Source organism: Pseudorasbora parva, chromosome 24, assembly GCF_024679245.1.
Source record: "Pseudorasbora parva isolate DD20220531a chromosome 24, ASM2467924v1, whole genome shotgun sequence".
NCBI lineage: Eukaryota > Metazoa > Chordata > Actinopteri > Cypriniformes > Gobionidae > Pseudorasbora > Pseudorasbora parva.
In genome coordinates, this window is record NC_090195.1 from 850,960 (window position 1) to 871,358 (window position 20,399).

Consider the following 20,399-nt stretch of genomic DNA (forward strand, 5'->3'; position numbering starts at 1 on the left):
ATGTTGATGGTCTCTTTCAGGTCCTATGTGTGTGTGTGTGTGTGTGTGTGCTCTGGTTGGTCCGGGACAGATGAAGCTGTGTTTGAGTCGGACGCGTGCGGGATGAAACCCTGACGATCTCAGACGGTCAGTTTATTCCTCATGCTTTTCTTCATCTTCATCATGATTATTATGAAATATTAACTCATCAGAGATCATCTGGTAGGTCAAACTGCAGTCGTGATATGGTCTTAAATCAAACAGGCTGTGATTTATTAAAGTAATTATAGTTATAACGCCTGTCAATTAAACATTTATATAAATGTTCACATCAATATCTGTATAAATGTAGTGTCAGCAAAGGAAACTTCAAGGACTTCCTGTTGTTTTCTGACAGTAAATGGTTTAATGTTTGAACATAAAAAAATGTACTGTAAAACATATAGTAATATATAATAATTAACATTTTAATTATATATTAAATGTGAATGTATTTAACATTATTATGGTAATATTTCTTATTTAGTAATTTTTTATTTTATTTATTTACAGTGCATCTACTAATATTTGTCTTATTTGTTTAATATTAAATAAAACATTAGATGTACTGTAAATAAAAAATAAAAAACTATATATATATATATATATCAGTAATAAATAATTAAGTATTTTAAAAAAAGAATACTTAATTATATATATATTTTTCTTTATTTAGTTAATAATAGTTAAAAAAATTATAGTTTGATTAATAACTCATTCATAGATTCATAACTCAATCATCCTCATATTATGAGATCGAGTTTAAATGAAATATGATTTGTGTCCGCAGAGTCGATCTGTAATGATGCAGAGCGACGACCGCAAGAGGAAGAAACTGAGTTTGACCCCTAGAAGCGCATCGGACGAGTACAGTCTGAGAGTGAGTACGTGACCTCTGACCTTCAGCTCAGTGCCGGCCAATCAGTGACGAGACTTTCTGCTTCCTCCTCAGGAGCGACCGAAAGACGACGTCAAGATGAAGAATAAAGTTTCCACTTCGCAAGGTAGAGCAAAAACTCATATTTAATAATGTTCATTTAGTCGCATAGAGATTTTAAAAAAAGTCATCAGCTTTACAATACTTTGAAGTATTTGAACAGGGAAAGAACTACAATCACAGGGAAAGAACTACAATCACAGGGAAAGAACTACGATCACAGGGAAAGAACTACAATCACAGGGGAAAGAACTACAATCACAGGGAAAGAACTACGATCACAGGGGAAAGAACTACAATCACAGGGAAAGAACTACAATCACAGGGAAAGAACTACAATCACAGGGGAAAGAACTACAATCACAGGGAAAGAACTACGATCACAGGGGAAAGAACTACAATCACGGAAAGAACTACAATCACAGGGGAAAGAACTACAATCACAGGGAAAGAACTACAATCACAGGGAAAGAACTACAATCACAGGGAAAGAACTACAATCACAGGGAAAGAACTACAATCACAGGGAAAGAACTACAATCACAGGGAAAGAACTACAATCACAGGGAAAGAACTACAATCACAGGGAAAGAACTACGATCACAGGGGAAAGAACTACAATCACAGGGAAAGAACTACAATCACAGGGAAAGAACTACAATCACAGGGGAAAGAACTACAATCACAGGGAAAGAACTACGATCACAGGGGAAAGAACTACAATCACGGAAAGAACTACAATCACAGGGGAAAGAACTACAATCACAGGGAAAGAACTACAATCACAGGGGAAAGAACTACAATCACAGGGAAAGAACTACAATCACAGGGAAAGAACTACAATCACAGGGGAAAGAACTACAATCACGGGGAAAGAACTACAATCACGGGGAAAGAACTACAATCACAGGGAAAGAACTACAATCACGGGGAAAGAACTACAATCACGGGGAAAGAACTACAATCACGGGGAAAGAACTACAATCACGGGGAAGGAACTACAATCACGGGGAAGGAACTACAATCACGGGGAAAGAACTACAATCACGGGGAAAGAACTACAACCACGGGGAAAGAACTACAACCACGGGGAAAGAACTACAACCACGGGGAAAGAACTACAACCACGGGGAAAGAACTACAACCACGGGGAAAGAACTACAATCACGGGGAACGAACTACAGCCACGGGGAAAGAACTACAACCACGGGGAAAGAACTACAACCACGGGGAAAGAACTACAACCACGGGGAAGGAACTACAATCACGGGGAACGAACTACAATCACGGGGAAAGAACTACAATCACAGGGAAGGAACTACAATCACGGGGAAAGAACTACAACCATGGGGAAAGAACTACAACCACGGGGAAAGAACTACAATCACGGGGAAAAGAACTACAATCCAATGAAGCACGTCAAAATATCAAACTATTTAAGTTAATTGCAAAATATGCAAATCTATATTTAAATATTTTGAGAGCGTAGGAAGATTGTCATTAGCTCTTTTTGTGTGTTTTGACTCTGATTGGTGGAATGTTCTGCACAGCATCATTGGTAATGTAGTTTTTTTAAACTACATTATTGTATACATTTTAATGATTTCAATTAATTAGACATGATTTCTGATTACAACCATTTAATTTAACCATTAAAACACAATCAAGAAAAAATTAAATGTACATTTTGGTTAATCTTTTAAATAAATTTTACATTTTTTAACAATAAATAAATATTATATATATACCAATAAATAAATATTATATAAATAAATAAATATTATATATTTATTTATTAATATATTTATTTCAAAATTCAGTGTAATTTGCTCTTTTGGTGTATTTGTCTCTGATTGGTGGAATGTTCTGCACAGCATTATGGGTAATGTAGTTTTTTTGTAAATTATTGTTAAAGGTTTTATGATTTTAGTTAATTAGTCGTGCTTTAAAACAAAAAACTAAATTAAATAAAAAACTAAAGCCTTAAAAAAATACAATTTATTGAAAGATTAACCATTTAAATATAATTTTTAAACAGTTTTAAAAAGCTTGTGTAATAAATTGAAACCATGAAACGTATACAATTTAAAAGCAATTTATTAAAAAAAACTTTTTTTCTCCTGGAAATTCATTGTAATTCACTCTGACTCTAAATGGGGGAATTTTTGCACAGCATCATGGGTAATGTAGTTTTTCACTACTAATTCCAATGTTAAACAATTATTTAAAAGGTTAGCTGAAATAGTGTGGGCTGATGGCTTTAACAGCAGCAAACACCACCGATTAACAACCTCGTATCTCTCACTGCAAAAAATGCTCTTCTTACTCAGTATTTTTGTCTTGTTTCTAGTCCAAACATCTAAAAAATCTTAAAACAAGAAGTATCTACTAGACAAGCAAAAGTAATTGTCTTGTTTTGGGGAAAATAACTCAAAATGAAGAGAGTTTTTGCTTAAAATAAGATAAATAATCTGCCAATGGGGTGAGAAAAATAATCTTAATTCAAACAGAAAACAAGACAAAAATACTAAGAAAAGAAAAGCATTTTTTGCTGTGTACAGTATTTAACAGTTCTTAAGTTATTATTAAAATCAATGTCCCCGTGGGGAAATGTGGTCTGGATGCGAATGTTATTGCTCAGATGTTTGCTCTGGTTGATTGTGTGTGTGTGTGTGTGTGTGTGTGTGTGTGTGTGTGTGTGTGTGTGTGTGTGTGTGTGTGTGTGTGTGTGTGTGTGTGTGTGTGTGTGTGTGTGTGTGTGTGTGTGTGTCTGCAGTGAGTGGGAAGAAGAAGCCGTGGTCCTGGGATCAGTATCTGGAGGACGAGCGTGCCGAAGCGGCTCCACTGCAGCTCTTTACTGAGGTATGGCTTCTGATCTGGGGTCAGTTTATCAGCATCCAGCTCTAATTAGGCCCGATGACTTCTGCCACGGGAAAAAGCACAGATTTTAAGTTATTAAAGGGTTCGTTCACCCAAAATGAAACTTCTGTCATTAACTCCTCTCCCTAATGTGCAAGTCGTATGATTTTAATTACTTAGACATGATTTTTGATCTCTAAAAATTGTATTTTAACAACTAAAAAAGGAAATCCAGAATAATTTGAACAGAAAAAAATAAGACTTTCATAGGGCACTTAAATTATATTTTTATTAAACCTTTAATAATTTGTTGTTCGGTTATGTATGATATAATTAGACATTCTTTTTGATTACTAAACTATTTAAAACCCAATGCAAAAATATGTAATAGTGACGATTGAGCAGAATCAGCAGATTAATCTGCAGCATATCACATAAAAAAAGCATTATGTGCATAAAAAACCTGCTCTCAACTAAAGCTGCTCATTATTTATCCAATAAGACTGAGTCTGGTTTCTCTAAGGGTTATTTTTCTCCATCATGCCCTGATGGAGTTTGGGTTCCTTTGGTCGCCTTTGGCTTGGCTTGCTCAGTTGGGGACACTAACATTATGATCAGAGTTATTCAACTAAATATACAAATTAATGAATGAGGTCTTATTTAATTCTATAAACTATAATCCTGATCTGCCAACATTGTCTCTCTGATAAATTAAAATAAGCTGATAACATCACTGTTTACTCCAGAACGACTGTACAGCCAAATCTAATTCTGCTGCAGTATTGTCCTGTTTAACACTGAAGCTGCTCTGACACAATCGCCGCTGGAGAAGAGCGATAGAAATAAATAAGAAGACGTTTACTGAATGAATCCCTCAGCTGACTCAGTAGAGGCTGTGATTGGATAACTGGCCTAACCAGCGGACCAATGGCGTCGCAGCGTCTCAAATGTTGGTTTGGTGGAGCCAGAAGGATGTGGTTTGTTCCTAAAGTTCTTCTTGTGTTTGCTCTCCTCTAGTCCCAGGCGTTCCCAAACAGCAGAAGTGGATTTAAAGTTGGGATGAGGCTGGAAGGCATCGATCCGCTGCATCCGTCCATGTTCTGTGTGCTGTCTGTGGCCGAGGTCAGAAATCCGCTCAATTAACTCATTCAGTAGATGCACACTTTACCATCAAAACATTTGACACACTGCAAAAAATGCTTTTCTTACTTAGTATTTTTGTCTTGTTTCTAGTCAAAATATTAAAAATTCTTACATAAAGAGACATTTACTAGACAAGCGAAAGTAATTGTCTTGTTTTGGGGAAAATAACTCAAAATGAAGAGAGTTTTTGCTTAAAATAAGATCAATAATCTGCCAATGGGGTGAGAAAAATAATCTTAATTCAAACAGAAAACAAGATTATTTTTATTTAAATTTGTTGGCACGTTATTCGAGGAACGGTTTGACGAATGTAATAACTTTTTGTCGCCATTTTCTGGCAATTATCAGGGCCCGTATTTATCAAGCTTCTCAAAGGGCTATTTTAGTCTTAAGTGCTGAGAATTCATGAAATTTACTTCTACTTTCAAACTTAAGTATAAAAGCAAGTTATCAATTGTCTTAAAGCTAAGAATCCCTCTTACTCTCCCAGTTATTTCAGCGCTGGAAAGATGAATCTGTGTTTAATCTGGGTCATTAATGTAGTAGAAATGTGAAATTATTTTTGAATTTGGTGCCTTCTAGACTGAGAAAAGACAGAAAATGTATTTTTGTCTCATGGGGATGAAAGACTACAATTCCCAGAATGCTTCACTGCCCTGTGAGGCCACGCCGACAGTCACCGCTACTGGATTACAGTGACTGAGTTAGAGAAGACGCTACAATTAAAAACTGAACGTGTGTGTTCAACATAACGCTGGAGTCGCCGCGCGAGTCTCACAGCACTAACGCTGCAGGAGTCAGATTACATTTAACGTCATCAATGAGCTGATGAGAGCTGAGGTAATCGCGACCACACTCGCGGCATACATTCACAACGTGTGTTCAGTTCATGCCTTTGGAAGCTTAACTTTCATATAAATTAATTTGAGAAGTTAAAACACTCACATTGCTTAGCATCTGTTTAAATGAGTGCCTGAGCGGAGCGGAGCTGTGAGTGTGATCTCCATCCCAAATCTTTCCAGAGAGGGAGAATGTGTTTGAAATGTTTGACGATGAGCAGTTCATCAAACGGTATCGTTCGGACAGAGCAGGCGTCATCTTTTCCAGCGCTGGTTAATGTTGGCTTTTATAAATAAATAAAAAACGCTGTTCGAGTAATTCAGCAGCAGTAGCGATCGCTTCTTCCTCCTGCCAGTTCAGTTTTCTTCTGGAACCCATGATGGCTGATTACATTAAAAAACATCTAGGCTATAGGCAGGTCAGTAAACAGCACACCAGTTTAAAAAATGTAATTAAGCCATGGATGAAAACATGTTTATCTTCCACTTCACATGTCTATATTATAATGTATTCTCTTAAATCTCTTTATTGCCAAATGTGTGTTGGATGTAAACTCCTCTTAGGAGCTTCACCATTCAATGTGAATTTATCTGAGAATATTCCTAAATAAGGACATCTCTTCAGTGATTGGTTCATGCCTATGACATCATCCGAAATTCCCGTTTGTGGCACATAAAAAGCACTATTCGCACGGGATTAGTATTATCTGGACCTCTGTGATTTAGAAATGACTCCACATCTGAGTTTTGTGGCGCATTCGCACGGGATAAGCAAAGCCTGTGATTTTACTCGAATTTACGGACTTATCTCCCGGATATGATGTCAAGGCATCGTTATAGATATAGCTGTATGAACAGGCATCGATATCGTTTTGATTATTTTATAGTAATAAATAAACATAATTTCGTTCAGTTAGAGAACAGATGAGTCAGAGTTCATTCATCACGAGTGAGAAGCTGACACACGGCGGATGATTCAGTTTCAGAGCTGAATGTAAAAGCGGCCATTTAAGCGAGCTTGTCATTGTCCTGTTCTGTTCTGTTCTTCATTAAGAACAGTATTGATGTTAATATTAAACACACCATTCAATCAGTTTACTCCCAAATTGATACTCATTCAAAAGTGAAAGTATAATCCGTGCGGGAAGTCATAACGGTGCGCATTATGAATGCAGCCTTTGTGAAAGATAAAGATAGAAATGCCCACAGGAAGAAGAAAAGCTTGCAAAAACGCCTAATCCTGGCCACATCACAGAGATGCCGATTCGCACGGGACTACTATCATCACAGGACCTCGGTGTTCGGTGAAATATGGCCGGTCATTTGCAGGGGAAGTTTTACTTTACAAATTACAGACATGGCCGATTGGCACGGGATTAAGATCACAGACATTCTCTGCAATAATTACAAATCACCAGAGGTCCCAGATAATACTAGTCCCTCACGAATAGTGCTAAAGTGTCGTAAATCTACTCTAAGACTGCCACTTCAGATGTAGTCCTACACTTCACTTAAAGTATGATTGGGACGCTTGATAACTAACTTTCAAGCGCAGCTTTGAGCCAAGAATTGTTTTACTCTTAAGTCAGTGTTCTTGTGAGTAATTCTAAGATGTTTGATAAATACGGCCCTGGTTTGATTTTCGTGCGGAGGTCAAAAAAGTCTGTTTTTGTTGAGATATCTGTGGATTTGCTTGTTGTTGAAGGTGATTGGCTTCCGTCTGCGCCTCCGAATCGACGGGTACTCGGAGTGCTATGACTTCTGGGTAAACGCCGACTCTCCTGACATCAAGCCAGCCGGATGGTGCGAGTCCACGGGACACAAACTTCATCCGCCCAAAGGTTCGTTAGATCAGGGGTTTTCAAACTTTATGACGCCAAGGACCCCCAATTATGATGAGCGTTATGAAGGACCCCTTCCTAAAATCTATCTCGATATTTTCCTTTATGAAACAAACAGTAAGTCATAGTAAGTGTGACATTATGCATACAAAATATTGTTTCCAAACTTAAACTGGCTATATTTAATGTTGGATGTATAAACCTGAAGAACATTTTCAATTAAAAATGATTTGCCTTAGCAACTTTCACAATAAATGCCTGTGAACAAGCTTTCATACTGCGTTAGGAATCCTGCCTTACAGCCCCAGTGAGGGAGATAAAGCGAGAAAAACTCACTGTGAAAGGTACAAGACAAACATTTGCAATTCTGGAAAGTATGGTTATGGCAAGAAAGGAGAGAAACATTTAGAAAATTAAACAGTTGATCCATTTTTGCTTTGTCTTTTTATTCCCTGAAATGTTCTGGAGGACCTCCGGCCCTTAGACCCTTAGAGTTAGATCTTATTAGATCTCCGGCACCATCCTCAACACACCGCCTGATGTTCGTGTCATGTGCCTGCTTCAGTCTTTTTTCTCTTGTTCATCTCATTCGTTTTCCTCAGGTTATAAGCCAAGCGAGTTCGACTGGGAGAAGTATCTGGAGGCCTGTAATGCTCAAGCTGCACCAAAGAGTCTCTTCAGATCCCAAAGCACCGTAAGTCCAGCCGGTCTGATGGCTTCTTCACGGCTCATGACAGAGGTCAGATGGAGATGTGCCCAGCTCTTTCATGGATGGATAGATGGATGGATGATGATGGATGATGATGGATGGATGGATGGATGGATGGATAGATTGGATGGATAGATTGGATGGATGGATGATGGATTGATGATGGATGGATGGATAGATTGGATGGATAGATTGGATGGATGGATGATGGATGGATGATGGATGGATGATGGATGGATTGATGGATGGATGGATTGATGGATAGATTGGATGGATGATGGATTGGATGGATGATGGATAGATGGATGGATGATGGACAGATGTGTTTGGAGAGATGGATGAATGATGGACAGATGTGTTTGGAGCGATGGATGAATGATGGACAGATGTGTTTGGAGAGATGGATGAATGATGGACAGATGTGTTTGGAGAGATGGATGAATGATGGACAGATGTGTTTGGATGGACGGATGGATGATGGAGAGATGGATGGATGATGGACAGATGTGTTTGGAGAGATGGATGGATGATGGACAGATGTGTTTGGAGAGATGGATGGATGATGGACAGATGTGTTTGGATGGACGGATGGATGATGGACAGATGTGTTTGGATGGACGGATGGATGATGGACAGATGTGTTTGGAGAGATGGATGGATGATGGACAGATGTGTTTGGAGAGATGGATGGATGATGGACAGATGTGTTTGGAGAGATGGATGGATGATGGACAGATGTGTTTGGAGAGATGGATGGATGATGGACAGATGTGTTTGGAGAGATGGATGGATGATGGACAGATGTGTTTGGAGAGATGGATGGATGATGGACAGATGTGTTTGGAGAGATGGATGGATGATGGACAGATGTGTTTGGATGGACGGATGGATGATGGACAGATGTGTTTGGAGAGATGGATGGATGATGGACAGATGTGTTTGGATGGACGGATGGATGATGGACAGATGTGTTTGGAGAGATGGATGGATGATGGACAGATGTGTTTGGAGAGATGGATGGATGATGGACAGATGTGTTTGGAGAGATGGATGGATGATGGACAGATGTGTTTGGAGAGATGGATGGATGATGGACAGATGTGTTTGGAGAGATGGATGGATGATGGACAGATGTGTTTGGAGAGATGGATGGATGATGGACAGATGTGTTTGGAGAGATGGATGGATGATGGACAGATGTGTTTGGATGGACGGATGGATGATGGACAGATGTGTTTGGAGAGATGGATGGATGATGGACAGATGTGTTTGGAGAGATGGATGGATGATGGACAGATGTGTTTGGAGAGATGGATGGATGATGGACAGATGTGTTTGGATGGACGGATGGATGATGGACAGATGTGTTTGGATGGACGGATGGATGATGGACAGATGTGTTTGGAGAGATGGATGGATGATGGACAGATGTGTTTGTCCTCCTCAGAGCGCCTCAGTGTTTGCGGTGGGCCAGAAGCTGGAGGCGGTGGACCGGAAGAACCCGTGTCTGGTGTGTGTGGCCACTGTGGCTGATATCGTGGAGAACCGCTTCCTGGTCCACTTCGACAACTGGGACGACACCTACGACTACTGGTGAGGCTACTGGAGCTCCCACAGCAGCTCACTGGGACCAGTTAAAGCGTTAGTTCACCCACAAACGAAACATCTGTCATTAACTCCTCTCCCTAATGTCGCTCCACACCCGTCAGACCTCCGTTCATCTTCACACACAGTTTAAGATATTTTATATTTAGTCCGAGAGCGTATGCAAGTGTATGCACACTATACTGTCCATGTCCAGAAAGGGAATAAAAACATCATCACAGTAGTCCATATGAGACATCAGTGGGTTAATTAGAGTCTCTTGAAGCATCCAAAATACATTTGGGTCCAAAAATAACAAAAACTACGACTTTATTCAGCATTGGCTTCTCTTCCGCGTTTGTGTTCAATCCTCAAATAAAGATTCAAACGGTTATGAATCAGTGAATCGATTCATGATTCGTCAAACTGCTGAAATCACGAGACATTGGCGATCCGAATCATGAATCGATGGATGAATGGATCAGATAAATAGATGGATGGATGAATGGATCAGATATATGGATGGATGGATAGAGGGATAGATAGATGGATGGATCAGATATATAGATGGATGGGTGGATGGATGGATAGAGGGATAGACAGATGGATAGATGGATGGAGAGAGGGAAAAACAGATGGATGGATGGATAGATGAATGGATGGATCAGATATATAGATGGATGGATGGATCGATAGAGGGATAGACAGATGGATGAATGGATAGATGGATGGATAAGATATATAGATGGATGGGTGGATGATGGATAGATAGAGGGATAGACAGATGGATGGATGGATGAATGGATAGATGGATGGATCAGATATATGGATGGGTGGAAGGATGGATAGATAGAGGGATAGAAAGATGGATGGGTGGATGAATGGATAGATGGATGGGTGGGTGGATGGATAGAGGAATAGACAGATGGATGAATGGATGGATGGATAGAGGGATAGACAGATGGATGAATGGATGGATGGATAGACAGATGGATGGATGGGTCAGATATATAGATGGATAGAGGGATAGACAGATGGATGGATAGAGGGATAGACAGATGGATGAATGGATAGATGGATGGATCAGATATATAGATGGGTGGGTGGGTGGATGGATGGATGGATAGAGGGATAGACAGATGGATGAATGGATGGAGGGATAGACAGACAGTGGTTAAACGGCTGAATATGCGCAGCCCTTGATGAAATGAATATTCAAAACATTATAAGATCAGACGAGATGAAGAATGCAGGTGATGATGATGATGAAGTGCAGCGTCGCTCATATCCCGCTGATGTTTAATGGTGTGAGTGTGTGTGTGTGTGAGTGTGTGTGAGTGTGTGTGTGTGTGAGTGTGTGTAGTATCACATTAATATGCATGTCCACTTCTGCTTATTAACGTGTGTTTATAATGCCTGACTGATCCATCACTGCTCATGAGAGGAAGAGGAGTCAAAATAGAGTCCGCACATATTAGATCAGTGTGTTATTACTGGCTGTGTCCAGCAGGGGGAGCTCTCACACAGATGCTACACACACACACACACACACACACACACACACACACACACACAGCTTTATGATGTCATAATCTGAAAGCACCGACCGTCTCCATTGACTCTCTATTGTGGGAATCGCCTCATTATCATTTCTGACTTATTACAAAAAATCGAACATAAAAGCTGAAATGTGACGAGCTGTGCAGAAAACAAGATAAAAAACAGAAGTGTTTATAAGCTGCTGACCCAAAAAACGAGCGTTTAAAGACATAAGTGCAGACATGCACTAGAGTCAGAGCGGGACATGTTATATTACACTGAGAACGACGCCCACTGGAGGAGAAAGTAATCAGAGACAGGAAATATAATATATAAAACTGACATCTGGATATTTGACAGAATGTTTACTGCACACGGAGACACACTGAGACACACTGAGACACACTGAGACACACTGAGACACACTGAGACACACTGAGACACACTGAGACACACTGAGACACACGGAGACACACGGAGACACACTGAGACACACGGAGACACACTGAGACACACGGAGACACACTGAGACACACTGAGACACACTGAGACACACTGAGACACACTGAGACACACTGAGACACACGGAGACACACTGAGACACACTGAGACACACTGAGACACACTGAGACACACTGAGACACACTGAGACACACGGAGACACACTGAGACACACTGAGACACACTGAGACACACTGAGACACACTGAGACACACTGAGACACACGGAGACACACTGAGACACACGGAGACACACTGAGACACACTGAGTGTCAGGATCCCCAAACTGAGCCATTGTTCTGCTGAAGCTTCCCGAGTTATTGCCCGTGTCCAGGGGCGTACATTTCATCTAACAGTTGGAGATGTTCAATAAACATCAAATTTCTCAAAAACAATTTTTGAAGGGGACACAAATAATACAGCCAAAATACTTTATTTTGTGTTTGGTGCGCTGAAAAATTATCCAATGTCAGTTTTTCTTTTCTCTGTTTATCTGACCAACAAGGCAAAGCGAGAGTTAATATATATGAGTACGGTTCTCCATGCAGTCATATTATAATTATTAAATTATCTAGTGTCCGTCACGTTGTATTTTATACTATTATATTTAACTGGTGACTTATTAAAATATTGAGTAAAGCCCAGCACAGATACTCCACGCCACTTGAATTTTTGGTTCATTAGCCAGTTATTCTTAATGAAATACACGATAAACGACACACTCCCTTAATCAGGCGCCACAGCTGGACAGTCCCTCAGCTCATTTCCTCGAGTCCTGTACTGAAGTTCACTGTTTGAGTCTCTGTGCTTTACTGGAGTATTATTTTTTCTGTAAACTTCTGACTTTAACTTCATAAGTATTTGTTTTCAAAAGTACTTAAGTATCAAAAGTAAATGTCCTTCTTTATGTCGCTGCATTATTGTATTATAGTTGTATAAATGCACATTATGCCGTCATGGTTTAAGCCAGTCAGTGACGCTCCATCTGACACACTAGCAGACGACTAACTTAAACTCATTTAAATACTTGTAGAAAAGTTACAAAGCTGCTGTCACTTTAAGGCCGAATGCACGGATCCAATACACTGATACACATCTGATATTCTCACACTGTTCACCTTCACTGAAGACAGAATCAACTTTGTTTATGTGAATCCTCCACTAAATGAGCATTTGGACATCCGTCTTCTTCCGTCATTTTGCTCTAAACTATAAATCAGTGTTTAATAAATGCTGTGAAATCATTGAACTTCACGAGACTCTACAAGAGTGATTCCTGAAAGGCTTTCTGCAAAAACCCAAACACCTTTTAAAGAAGAAAAAAATCATCACTGACTTTCAAAGCTGCGACAGAAACGACTTTCCACTTCGAGGACCTTGATAGAAATGTAGTGGAGTAAAGAGGACGATATTTGTCTTTCAGATGGAGTGAAGTTAAAGTCAGAAGATTACAGAAAGAATAATACTCCAGTAAAGCACAGAGACTCAAACAGTGAACTTCAGTACAGGACTCGAGGAAATGAGCTGAGTGACTGTCCAGATCTGACAAAGTCAATGGAAAATAAATGTGGGCGTGGCTTAAATACGCTCTTTCTCTATCCCTTGCACACTCTTTCTTCCATTGGCTGGATCAATAAACACACCTCCCGTGATTGGTTGTTCGGCTGAGATTGATGCATGAACTTTATTTCCTCAGGTGTGATGCGAGCAGTCCTCATATTCACCCGGTGGGCTGGTGTCAGGACCACGGCCGGCCGCTCACTGCACCACAGGGTGGGTATCAAACCTCATTATAATAATTAATGCGCATAATAAAGGGGCGGGCCTGGTTGATCATTGGATGATGGATGGACGGATTATGGTTGTTTGTTAGTTGTGTGTTGGAATTGCCGGTTATGGTAAGGGGCGGGACATTTTACCAATCACAACACACCGCTCCAGCCGACCAATCAGAGCACAGTGTGCTTTCAGAAGGCGGGGCTTCATAGAGACTAAACAGAGTTACTGCCAGACTGGGAAAAGAGGAGCCGCAACAATGGAGAATATGAGGAATAATCAACATTCAACTGCTCTAGAGACAGAAAGGACGTGATTTGTCATGCCAAAGCGTTTAAAGCAGGACGTTTGAGGAGCGTAAGGAAAGCTCTGGTCTTTTCCTCACAGATGTGATGGGAATGATCCGCCGCTGTGTGTGGAGGTGAAATCAGCCGAGCGAGAGCCAATCCAATCTGACATGACCTCAATTCACCACGGCACATGCCAGCTGTGTTTAATGCCAATAAAGAACCTGTGTTTTTAAAGGGACAGTTCACCCAGAGACATAAATTCTTCCTCAAGACCGTCGTTCATCTTCAGACACAGATGAAGATATTTCTGATGAGATCCGAGAGCTCTCTGACCCCTCCATAGACGGCAATGTCCACTTTCAAGGGTCAGAAAGGAAGTAAAGACGTGGTTATAATAGTCATGTGACTCCAGTGGTTCAGCCTTAATGCCCTTTCACACCGGACGCGTAACGGAAAAGGGGAGCGAATAAGCGAATATTTTGCGTCAAAACCATTCACATCAGCTGTGACACGAATTTGCGGCGTTTCAGAGCTCCAACATTCCTAAACATTTGCGGCTGCAGCTGAGAAAACACTTCATCAGTCATGAAGACGAGCTTTTCATTTTATTTAAAAGACCAAAAAGAAGGTTTTGGGTGCTCCAGTCTTAAAGAACAGAGAGTCTGAAGGGGAGGATGCTAATCTCTACAGGAGCTAAAGCTTTATAATGGCCGCTTCTGCACTTACTTTCTAAAGTCTGTGGGACAATTAGAGTAAAAGTAACGTTAGCAGCGCATCTGAGGAGACTAACCCTGCGTCCCAATTCGCATACTATCCATCCTAAATAGTATTCAAAAATAGAATTAGTATGTCCCAAATCATAGTATGTTGAGAGTATTGTAAAGATTCCCGGATGGTTTACTATTTCCGGTCCGAATTCGAAGTATGAATCAATGGGCACTCTAACGGCGGATATTACCCACAACCCATTGCGAGTTGGACGAGGATTCGATTAGAACTACAAACGTGGATAAAAAGCATTAAAAAAAACTACAAACATGGCGGATGTGCGAGTCCGACGGTTAAGTAGAGAAGTTTAGATAAAGGAGTTTGAGTGACCAACTATCAGTATTTAACCCGACAAAAATATATTTATTCAGTGTTGTCCACATTACATTTCACCCGCAGCAGCATTGAGGACTTTTGTAATGACACGTTTGGCCGTTAACTCTTAAATGCATCATTATATTTAAACTGCAAACACACGAGGAGAATCTCTGCATTAAAGACACACACATGGCAGATCAACGAGCGGCTACATTTCTCTCCGATACGGCAGGAGATTAAACTGGATGTGGAGGATTTGAACTGTGACGAATCTGACGATGATTGACACACAACTAAGCGACAGAGTCCGTTAAAGATGGCGAAATAGTATGTCCCGAAGCTTGCATACTTTTCTGCTACACACTCAAAATTATATACCTTTTCTTCACAAAAAGAGTACAAACTTTTAGGACGTAGTATAAGTAAGTGAAGTAGGCGAATTGGGACGCAGCATAAGGGTGCGTTCACACTTGTAGTTCGGTTAGTTCGGTTCGTTTGGTCCGGACCAAAAAACCAAAACAAAACATATAGTCCTGGTCCGCTCAGCGTTCACACTGGCATTTCTAACAGCGACCCTAAAGTTACCGAACCAAAGGCTCAGGGAGACGCTCACAACCTGATTGGTCGGCTTATCTGACGTAGGAGCTGCTTACCGAACACTCAGAACAACGCTGTTCCGGATTAAACGCCATCATTTAATGCGTGTACATATGGCATTATTTACCCGCTGAGAACTCATGAAGAGCTCATGAAGTGTTCAAAACATTCAAAACCGCTCCAGGATTTCCTCCGCTGTGCAGAACAGAGACGGCCGTTCTGTCGTCTGTACCGTCTAATGGCCGACAGGTGCTCTGATGAGAAGAGCCAGGTTTGCTTTGTGTGTTTTTTTTAGCATTTTCGAAACATGCTCGTCAGACCAAATATTGATGAGGCTCTTCCTCGTTGCTCCACGTTTGCCCTCTGACGTTAACGTTACTCATTCTGGATACACCGATCTCTCCGCGTCGTCAAATCAGCTGACTATGCGTCGCATCTCGTGACATCACGTCCTGTTTTTGGTTCGTCTACATGTCTTTGGTCCGTGTTGCGTTCATATATCAGTCGCACCAGGGTTCGTTTTAATCCAACCAAACATGACAAGTGTGAACGCACCCTAACACACACTTCAGGAACCAATCGATCCGGAGCAGATGTTTCCAGTTCAGTCATAATGTAAACATTTATGAGCCACAGACATAAGCTACGGATGGGAAGATGTTTCCTTTCTATAATCGCGGACACAAGGTTTAGAAGAAAAAATCAACTATTTATAAAAGGTTAGGTTACTGCTGTCTGTAAACGCAGCTGCAGATGTACAGCTTTAACTAGAACTACAGTAATCTTCGAACCGAATTAATGGCGAAACGCCACACCTGGCACAGGTTAATGTTGAGTGAATAGCTCTTGACATCAACTGGACATTTCGTCACCTTTGTTTCCTTTTATGTGATTGTTTGAAGCCGTTTTTGTCGCAGCTACAGTAAAAAAAAACTACAACGAAACGAAAAAAATAAATGTTGCGTCCGGTGTGGAAGCGCTCATTACACACAAAGCTGATCAAAAAATAAAACCATCGCGCGTCACAATCGCGTCCAGTGTGAAAGGGCCTTTAATGTGAAGAGATGAGAATACTTTAGCATGCAAACACACACACACACACACAAATAACCACTTTATTCAGCAATCTCTTCATGTCTCCGTTGACGTAGCAAATACAGTGCAGAGCTTCCGGGTTCTACACCAGAACGCCGGCTCACCATTGGCTGACGCTGATCACGTGATGCGTGTGATGATAGCGCTTGAGCTGAGCAACGTCAGCAGTAAGGCCGGAGACACACTGCAAGCGTGGCGTTTCTGTTGCGTGTCAGCCGCGGGGCAGCTGCGTGGCGTTTTCTCTGTCTTTACACACCAGAAGCGTGTCTGACGCGGCGCTGCTGCTGCTGTTGATGTACAGGGAAGCCCTATACTTCATGTTAAATATAAATATATTGCCTATTGATACAGCAAAGACAACGTCAGCAGTAGCCTATTGACCATACAGATCTATGGTATTGACGGCAAAATAGGCTACAGAATATTTCGTTCTGTATAGACAGGTTTAATATTTCAAAATCGATAATTATGTTGTTTTTTATTATTACAAGTAGGCCTATCTCTGCATTAATGTTTACCTACAGACTTTCAAACATGAAAATGTCATTTATTAATATGTATTCGTGTCAAAATGGCATATAAACATCTTTTCCTACTCTATTTTGCCTAGAAACGCTTCCCACACGCTCGCGTGTCGCGTTAAAAATAGGCGTCTCTTCTATTTGAAGCATGCACGCGTTTTCCGCGAGGCTCGGACCGCGCGTGAGCCGTGCGTGTCACGCATGCTGTATGCAAGTGCTAACCGGTTAACATGGGAGCCGAAATAAAAACGGACACGCCACGCAGCCGAGACGCTCACGGCACGCTTGCAGTGTGTCCCCGGCCTAACCGTGCGTTCACACCGCCACCGGCGAAAGCGTCAAAATTCGCTCTTGCCGCCCTGACAGCAACGCTGTAGAAAGCTCCGTGGACGCGCTGCCGCTCTGACGTAGATCGGATGTTTTTTCTTTTTTTAAACTGTATTTAAAGAGGCCGCAAATCAAACAAGCATGTTGATGGATATACTAACCACAAGTAGGGTATAAATTAACTTCATGAAATCGTTTAAATGTGAAAGTAAGAATTAATTGCGTACTCGCCTAACAACGAGCGTTCTAGCGCCTGTAAAATAGTGTTACGCGACTTCTTAACAAATTACACATCACTATGAATGATCTCGTCATAAATGATCGGGAAACCCGCACAGCAATGATCAACTTCTCTTATATTTTGCTTGGGAACTAATGTGGTCGGAACCAACGTTTACAGGCCTGCGTTATCTGGATTTCTCTCAAGCGGAGCACTTCTACATTCTGATTGGTTGCCGCCTGTTGCCGCCGAACCGCGTCATAGCTCATTACCATAAAGGTGAGCTGATTTCAACTCTCCTCGACGCCCAAATCGTCTAAGACGCGCCGCGCGGCTCCCATTGAAAATGAATGACTTCCGGGCACCTTGCCGCTCTCGCCGCCGGCGGTGTGAACGCACAGCAAGAGTCTGAAGATGAACGGCGGTCTCACGGGTTTGGAATGACATGACAGGATTAATATTTTTGGGTGAACTGTCCCTTTAAGAGTGCAGTGATTGTGTGTGAAAGATGTGATTGGCTGAGTGTCTGTAAGCCCAATGTACAGGTGTGTGATTGTGAGTGTCTGTGTTTTAGGACACCCTAATCCAGAGCATTTCATCTGGGAGGATTACATGGAAGACACGAGCGCGACCGCCGCTCCAGCTCAAGCCTTCTGTGTGGTGAGGATACGCTTCGTGTGTGTGTGTGTGTGTGTGTGTGTGTGTGTGTGTGTGTGTGTGTGTGTGAAGAGTTGAGGATGCATTTCATGTCTGTGTGTGTGTGTGTGTGTGTGTGTGTGTGTGTGTGTGTGTGTGAAGAGTTGAGGATGCATTTCATGACTGTGTGTGTGTGTGTGTGTGTGTGTGAAGAGTTGAGGATGCATTTCATGACTGTGTGTGTGTGTGTGTGTGTGTGTGTGTGTGTGTGTGTGTGTGTGTGTGTGTGTGTGTGAAGAGTTGAGGATGCATTTCATGACTGTGTGTGTGTGTGTGTGTGTGTGTGTGTGTGTGTGTGAAGAGTTGAGGATGCATTTCATGACTGTGTGTGTGTGTGTGTGTGTGTGTGTGTGTGTGTGTGTGTGTGTGTGTGTGTGTGTGTGTGTGTGTGTGAAGAGTTGAGGATGCATTTCATGACTGTGTGTGTGTGTGTGTGTGTGTGTGTGAAGAGTTGAGGATGCATTTCATGACTGTGTGTGTGTGTGTGTGTGTGTGTGTGAAGAGTTGAGGATGCATTTCATGACTGTGTGTGTGTGTGTGTGAGTGTGAGTGAAGAGTTGAGGATGCATTTCATGACCGCGTGTGTGTGTGTGTGAAGATTTGAGACCGTTAGTTAGTTTTAGTTTTATCATTAATAAAACTAAAGGCTTGTGCTGCATATTAACATATTCTGTATTATTATTTTTTCAAGAAAAAATGCAATATAATCCACATATCATAGTCCATGAAGATGTTTAAAGTGATAGCATGAGCACATTGTGCTTACAATAATATTTCTGTGATTATATTAAGATTTTAATACTTTTTGATTAATACTATATTTCTTAAGAGATGGATGGATCTGATAGATGGATGGATGGATGAAGGATGGATGGATGGATGGATGAAGGATGGATAGATAGATAGAGAGATGGATGGATGGATAGACTGATGATGGATGGATGGATGGATGGAGAGATGGATGGATGGATGGATGAAGGATGGATGGATGGATGGATTAAGGATGGATGGATGGATGGATGGATGAAGGATGGATGGATGGATGGATGGACGGATGAAGGATGGATGGATGGATGGATGATGATGGATGGATGGATAGATGGATGATGATGGATGGATGGATGGATGGATGGATTGAGAGATGGATGGATGGATGGATGGATGGATGATGATGGATGGATGATGATGGATGGATGATGATGGATAGACTGATGATGGATGGATGGATAGACTGATGATGGATGGATGGATGGATGGATGGATGGATGGATGGATGGATGGATGGATGATGATGATGGATGGATGGATGGATGGATGGATGGATGGATGGATTGAGAGATGGATGGATGGATGGATGGATGGATGGATGGATGGATGGATGGATGGATGGATGGATGGATGATGATGGATGGATGGATGGATGGATGATGATGGATGGATGGATGATGATGGATAGACTGATGATGGATGGATGGATGATGATGGATGGATGGATAGACTGATGATGGATGGATGGATAGACTGATGATGGATGGATGGATGGATGGATGGATCAGATATATTGACCGTGTGTGTGTGTGTGTGTGTCCTGTAGAGGCCGCCTCATGGGTTCCTGCCGCTCATGAAGCTGGAGGCTGTGGACCGAAGGAACCCGATGCTGATCCGCGCGGCCACCATTACAGACACCGAAGACTACAGAGTCAAGGTGAGGACGAGCTACAGATGCCCACGTGGGATTCATCAGCTACAGTTTATTATTTAAAGGAAGTGTGTGTAAGATTGTGGCCAAAACTGGTCCTGCAATCACTTCAAATGACTGTAG

General features: G+C 41.4%; 1 protein-coding gene across 2 annotated transcripts in view; it reads left to right on the top strand.

The window, feature by feature from the left end:
• Positions 1-20,399, top strand: part of LOC137063530 (lethal(3)malignant brain tumor-like protein 4) — a 55,400-nt gene continuing 35,001 nt past the window's right edge. The window contains exons 1-11 of one of the 2 annotated variants that reach the window (XM_067434758.1): positions 1-126; positions 809-898; positions 971-1,022; positions 3,732-3,817; positions 4,832-4,936; positions 7,502-7,637; positions 8,240-8,376; positions 9,794-9,939; positions 13,666-13,742; positions 18,456-18,541; positions 20,172-20,282. In XM_067434758.1, the coding sequence (XP_067290859.1) occupies positions 821-898; positions 971-1,022; positions 3,732-3,817; positions 4,832-4,936; positions 7,502-7,637; positions 8,240-8,376; positions 9,794-9,939; positions 13,666-13,742; positions 18,456-18,541; positions 20,172-20,282 (1,014 nt within the window). In that variant the 5' untranslated portion in view covers positions 1-126; positions 809-820. The remainder of the gene's footprint in view (positions 127-808; positions 899-970; positions 1,023-3,731; positions 3,818-4,831; positions 4,937-7,501; positions 7,638-8,239; positions 8,377-9,793; positions 9,940-13,665; positions 13,743-18,455; positions 18,542-20,171; positions 20,283-20,399) is intronic. The other variant, XM_067434759.1, reaches the window with a different exon arrangement.